General features: G+C 46.4%; 1 protein-coding gene across 1 annotated transcript; it reads right to left on the reverse strand.

The window, feature by feature from the left end:
• Positions 1–2,427: 2,427 nt before the first annotated feature.
• LOC140411618 (zinc finger HIT domain-containing protein 3-like) lies at positions 2,428–3,041 on the reverse strand. The gene has a single exon (XM_072500675.1). The coding sequence runs from the start codon at positions 3,002–3,004 to the stop codon at positions 2,507–2,509; it is 498 nt and encodes a 165-aa protein (XP_072356776.1). The 5' UTR covers positions 3,005–3,041; the 3' UTR covers positions 2,428–2,506.
• Positions 3,042–6,585: the final 3,544 nt, after the last annotated feature.

Consider the following 6,585-nt stretch of genomic DNA (forward strand, 5'->3'; position numbering starts at 1 on the left):
ACATTTTTTGGACATTAAGGGCAATTTAGCATGGCCAATCCACCTAACCTGCACATCTTTGGACTGTGGGAGGAAATCGGAGCGACCAGAGGAAACCCACGCAGACACAGGGAGAACGTGCAGACTCTGCACAGACAGTGACCCAAGCTGGGAATCGAACCTTGGGCCCTGGATCTGTGAAGCAACAGTGCTACCCACTGTGTTATCGTGCTGCCCCAAATCTCTAATCTCTTACTAACCTCTTTGTGTTATCTCATCCCGCACTGCTCTGCTGTCGATGAATTTAATATGTATCTCTTTCCTAATCCCCAATTTCTCCCTTGTATCCTAATTCATCCATCCGATTCCCACCAGTGTTTCATTTGTTCTTGCATTTTAGAGGGATACACTATTCCTGCAATGTGTTTAAAAAACATTTAAAATATTTCCCATTGTCAGTCTGCATACTTGTTTATCAATATTGTTGTCTATTTTATGTTCCCACGTTCAATTCTCAACTCTTCAAAATTACTATTTTAATTTTCCGCATACTTATGTCCTCTTTTAACATAATTTTGATGCATATTATATGGTTGTCATTGTCTAGATGTTCCCGTACATTTTTTTCTCTTGTCTGCTCTGGCTTATTCCCCATCACTGGATCCAACAGCAAATCATCCTTAATTAGGCTTTTAACATATTGGATTCGAAAGGAGTGCTGCATACATTGCGGGAACTCCATTCTATTATCTCCTTTACCTACCTCTTCTGTCCAACTAATATCAGGGTAGACAAAATTACCCATGATTATTATTCTATGTTTTTTCCTCAATTTCATAATTTGCCTGCATATTTCTTCCTCCACCTCCCTTCTGTTATTAGCTGGTCTGTAGACGACACTAATTAGTGTGATTGATTCTTCATTATCATTTACCACTCGCTATATGGGTTCTATTCTCGTCCTGCTGATATTTGTGTCCCTTTCTGTACTGCCTTTCTATTATTCCGAATAAGTTCAGCTACATAGCTCCCCATTTCCCTCTCTATCCTTTCTAAATATGTCAAACTCTGCAATGGTTCATTTCCAGCCTGATTTTTCTGTAGCAATGTCTCAATTATCCCTCCAATGTCTGGATCTTCCCAATGCCTGATTGCCTCCAGATCGCCTGTTTATTTACACACACTGTGCACATTTCTGTGCAGACATTTTAACTCAGATTTACTTGGACACCCTCTCATTTTATGTACAACCATTTTCTTAGACTGCTGTTCTGCAACTCTATTTATTCCTCACCATCGATGTCCACCCTCAATTTATTCTTTCCTTATTTTCCTGTTCTGTTTTTTCAGAGAATTTACAGTGCAGAAGGAGGCCATTCAGCCCATCGAGTCTGCACCGGCCCTTGGAAAGAGCACCCTACCCAAGGTCAACACCTCCACCCTATCCCCATAACCCAGTAACCCCACCCAACACTAAGGACAATTTTGGACACTAAGGGCAATTTATCATGGCCAATCCACCTAACCTGCACATCTTTGGACTGTGGGAGGAAACCGGAGCACCCGGAGGAAACCCACGCACACACGGGGAGGATGTGCAGACTCCGCACGGACAGTGACCCAAGCCGGAATCGAACCTGGGACCCTGGAGCTGTGAAGCAATTGTGCTATCCACAATGCTACCGTGCTGCCGTTTTGTTTACATTTAGGGAGCGATCTTTCCAAAAGGGAATAAAGTCCCCTAGCAAGTGCGTTTAGCCGCGTGTATCCCAGCACTCGCAGTGCCGAAAAACACGTGGCTATTCCACGCTACTCGTGTTGAATAAGGGGCCTGAAATGGGAATGCGCGGTCGAGGCCACATATAGTCCTATTTTTTACAACGGGGAGATCTGCTCGCCAGAACTGTTTGTTGTAGTGCGAGATCGGGACGCCATTTTTAAATGGTGTCCCGATCTCCAGGGCCCACAAATAAAATCCCTGATCTCCCTCCGGCCTGAATGCAATGTGGAAGGGTCCCCCGGCTCCCCCTGCACCCTTTAATACCCATGGTGGGCAGCCCCAGCCCAATCGCGCGAGCGCAAAAAATGACAGCTTGGCATATTGGCAGTGCCAACCTGGAACCATGGCCATGACCCTTACAGTTGGCAGTGCTACATTGGCACCATGGCAGTGCAAGGATGGCACCCAGGTGGCACTGCCAGGGTATCCAGTTGGCACCAGCAGCACCAGGGCACCACACTGCCAAACAGCATGCAGTTGGGGACCTCCGATCCCTTTGGGGATCCACACAAGTGCCGTTCTATCTGGTCTCTGATTGTGGGGACCAGTGTTTTTTTATTGTAAAAAAGATATTTTATTGCAACAGTTTATAAGTCAAACTTTGGAAAATAATCTTTCAAAGTCTTTGGCATCACAGCACATCAGTAGGTTGCTGAATACCCACACTTTATTTTTTAATCAAGTAGAAAAACTTAATTAAAATCAGGATAGTGATCCATTTTACAAAGTAGTTACAAAAATATTTGCTCAAGGATTAAACAGTTTATACTCGGAGGCAAAAATTTCATTTTCTTTCTCTGGGGGTTCAACTATTTGTAAACACTGATCTGCAAATTCCACAAAAATTGGTTCCTGCATGGCTGTCTTCATGATGCTTTCCTTATCCTCTGCCCTGTCTACTGTTAATAGCAACTGTTTAAGGTGAGGGTTGCAAAGTAAGCTCTTCAACTCCTTGGATTCTGCCAACAATCTCAGTTTCTCCAGTGGTACCCGGTCAGATTCTTCTTCCTCATCATCATTTTCTTCATCATCAAAGATATCTGGGAAATGGTGTCCATTGCCATCTTGCTGTATTACTTCCTTCAAAGCTGGATAAAGTTCTGAAATGGTTGAAACGGAACCAGACTCCTGTGGTTTGCAAGCATCTTTGTGTATCTTGTAACATCCTACAGAGCAATATCGCAGCTCGCAGCGCGGACACCGGTACTTGGGCGGCTGTTCCTCACACATGCCGCAGATCTTCATCCGGCTTCAGATCCCTACAGACAAGAGCTGGACTTCCACCAGTACCAAATGGTGCTCGCCCGTGGTCTCCGACGCAAAGGGATTGAATCCCAAAGCCACAGGTACCTTGGAATCCTACACGTTAAAGTAAGGCTTACTGCCTCGCTCTAATATTCAGATTTGCCAAAAATGGCGGGATTCTCGTTGCAACGTCTCGCGAGATTGCGTTGCATTGCGCGAGGCGTTGCGAGCCGGGTGGATCCTGGGAGTGGAATCGCCTGGCTTTAATCAGCCACGACCCGCCGCAGAGAGAAGCCTTTCCAGTGCAGCATGGCCAGAAGATCGCGCCCCATGGCTGTTTATATTTCTTGAACATCCCTCCCTCATCTTATCGATAAAGCCTTTGCCACCTCGCTATTTACCTTTCCCACCAGCACATGAATCCCATCCCAGTTCAGGTGGAGTTCATCCCAGCTTTGTTCTGTGTGAGAACTGGTGCCAGTGTCTCATGTGAGTGAACGCCTCTTTCTCACAATCGCCCTTTCGCCACATATTAACTATTTTGATTTCTTTGCTCCTGATGCCAATTTGCATGTAGCTTGGTCAATAATCCAGAGATTATGACCCTTTTCCAACATGGACCACAACAACTAGATGTACCCCCTCCCTTCTCAATTTCTTCTCCGGCATCTGTGAGACACCACCTAACCTGGCACCTGTTTGGCAATGTGATGCCCATTCTTGTCTGCAGAGGATTCTTATCTGTATCCTAATTATGGAGTTTCCTGTAACTTCCACATTTCTATTCCACTGCTCCCTTCCCTGGAAGAGCCATGCTGCCTTAATCTACATTGCGGCTGTCTTCCCTGCAGTCCTTTTCCTTCATTAGGTAGCCTAACTAGGGGAGGTTTGATATTGGATCTAATAATGGGGAATGAGTCAGAATAGATAAGAAAAATAATGTATGGGAACATCCAGACAATTGTGACCAAATCATATGTGTCAAGATGATATTAGAGTTGGATGGAAGTGGTGCCGTGGGACTTCCTTCTCAACCTCAAGCAATTCACACCTCTTTAACCTGGGGTTACCTCTATCTCTGGATCTGTAAAGACTTAATTACCTGCAAATGCTCACATTCAAAGCATTGTCTTGCATCTTTGACTTTGTCTATATACATGTTTCTGGAACATACCTCTTCATTCACCTGAGGAAGGAGCAGTGCTCCGAAAGCTAGTGTTTGAAACAAACCTATTGGACTTTAACCTGGTGTTGTAAGACGCCTTACAGTAGAAAACTGACCAGAAACTCCTCCCAAAGAACAAAGAACAAAGAAAAGTACAGCACAGGAACAGGCCCTCCAAGCCTGCGCCGACCATGCTGCCCATCTAACCTAAAATCTTCTACACTTCTGGGGTCGTATCTCTCTATTCCCATCCTATTCATATTTGTCAAGATGCCCCTTAAACGTCATCATCGTCCCTGCTTCCACCACCTCCTCCGGCAGCGAGTACATCTCCTCTAAACCTTGCACCTCACACCTTGAACATATGCCCCATAGTAATTTACACCTCTACCCTGGGAAAAAGTCTCTGACTATCCACTCTGTCTATGCCCCTACCTTATGCATCAGAGTCTTTCCAACTCGCAGTCCAACTTGACGACTGAACCAGATTCGAGATGAAGACATGTTTGCTTGTGACATCTGACTGTGTAGGCTCCACGTTCTGCATTGCTGCTACAGAACCTGCTCTGTCATATCAAGCAACACATCCTGTTAGGATGATCAAAAGCTTGGTTAATGAGGAAGGTTTGAGTGAAAGATGTAGAATGACAAAGAGGGAAGTCCAGAGTTTGGTCCACAGGCAACTGGTTACATAATCACCAGAGCAGGAGTGAACGAAATCAGGAATGCTCGAGGTGCCAGAATTGAAGGACTTTAGAAATCATCAAGGATTGTTGAACTGGAGGAGGTTAGGTGGATAGGGAAGAGCAGGAAACCGTTTGGGATTTTAAGAATATCAAAGTTCAGCGCATCGGGAGGAGGAGCTAATGTAGATAAAGGAGCAGGACTTTGTTTGGATATGGGCAGCAGAGTTTAGATGAGATTAGGTTTACTGAATGTGATGGGCAAGATTATCTGTGCCCTTTCTGCCCCTCGTGCTTGTTTAATATCTAGAAGAAAAATGTTGATTAATAATGGAAAATGATTCAGTTACAATATTAACTGAAATAAATACATCTAAGTTTATGATGAGGAGAAGTGGTTTTCATTTCTGATGAAGTCCAAAGTGGGACAGCACGGTAGCTCAAGTGGATAGCACTGTGGCTTCACAGTGCCAGGGTCCTAGGTGTCATGATATTCAGGTAAACATCATAGCACAAACATACATACATACTGATGGACAGATCAACGGACCAATCAACACACACACAACACCACAGCCAATCACAGGCAAGAGCATACACAGTACAAAACAGGGAACACAACACTTCCTGAGCATTCCAGCAGGAGACAACTCAGGGCACAGAGCTCATAGCAAGCCACTCAGACATCCACCATGTGCTGAGTGCCACTACAAGATAGTATTAGGAATAGGTCCACAGATTCTAGGGTTATGATCGAACCTGAGTAACCAGTTTACCACTGTAAATAAATGTTAGCAATAAAACTGAGTTGCACCATTCGCAACCGTGTTGGTTCGTCTGTGTAGCAGAGTACCCAACACATATAGTACCAGGAGTAACTGTGGGACCTGCCTACGGATCCTCCGGAATCTGCCATCCTGCGCCATGGACACCGTCAGCACACCGCAGCCGCTACAAGTCGCTGGAAACCTCGGCGTTAATTGGAAGCTGTTCAAACAGCGCTTCCAGCACTTTCTGGAAGCCAACGAAAAGGAGTGTGCTTCGGACACCAGAAAGATCACCATCCTCCTCTCCACGGCAGGTCAACACGCCATCCATGTCTACAACTCCCTGGTGTTCGCGGAAGTTGAGGGCAAGACCAAGTACAAGACGGTCCTTCTCAAACTCGACCAACACTTCAACGTCGAGGTCAACAAGAGTTTCGAAAGGTATCTCTTCCAGCAGCGCCTGCAGGGTAAGGATGAGCCCTTTCAATCCTTCCTTACGCATCTCCGTACCCTCGCGCAGTCCTGCGGTTACGACACCACCTCCGATTCAATGATTCGGGACCAGATCGTTTTTGAGGTCACCTCGGGCACCCTACGCCAGCAGCTCTTTAAAATAAAAGGCCTCACCCTAGCCTCCGCAATCGAAGCCTGTGTCCTGCATGAAAACGCGACTAGCCGCTACTCCCAATTTCAGGCGGCCGAATTGGTGCGGCAGGGGTCCTACGCGGCCAGATCGGCAAGGCAGGCATCCTACGAGGCCGAACGAGTCCAGGCGATCGAGTTCCTCCCGGCCCACGGCCTGGACGAGGGCAGCCATTTTGCACGCTTTTCGAGGCCTCCCGCATTTGTGCGCGCAAAAAGCGACGTCGACACAGAGGGACGTGATGCGCAGGCGTGCTCGATGCAAGACTGAACTGCGCATGCGCGGTGGCGCAACGAACGCCATGACATCACGATGTGCGGCAA

This window comes from Scyliorhinus torazame, chromosome 4 (genome assembly GCF_047496885.1).
Source record: "Scyliorhinus torazame isolate Kashiwa2021f chromosome 4, sScyTor2.1, whole genome shotgun sequence".
NCBI lineage: Eukaryota > Metazoa > Chordata > Chondrichthyes > Carcharhiniformes > Scyliorhinidae > Scyliorhinus > Scyliorhinus torazame.

Excerpts from the sequence above, each read along its gene's own strand:
- LOC140411618 (XM_072500675.1), bottom strand. The coding sequence starts at position 3,004 with ATGAAGATCTGCGGCATGTGTGAGGAACAGCCGCCCAAGTACCGGTGT.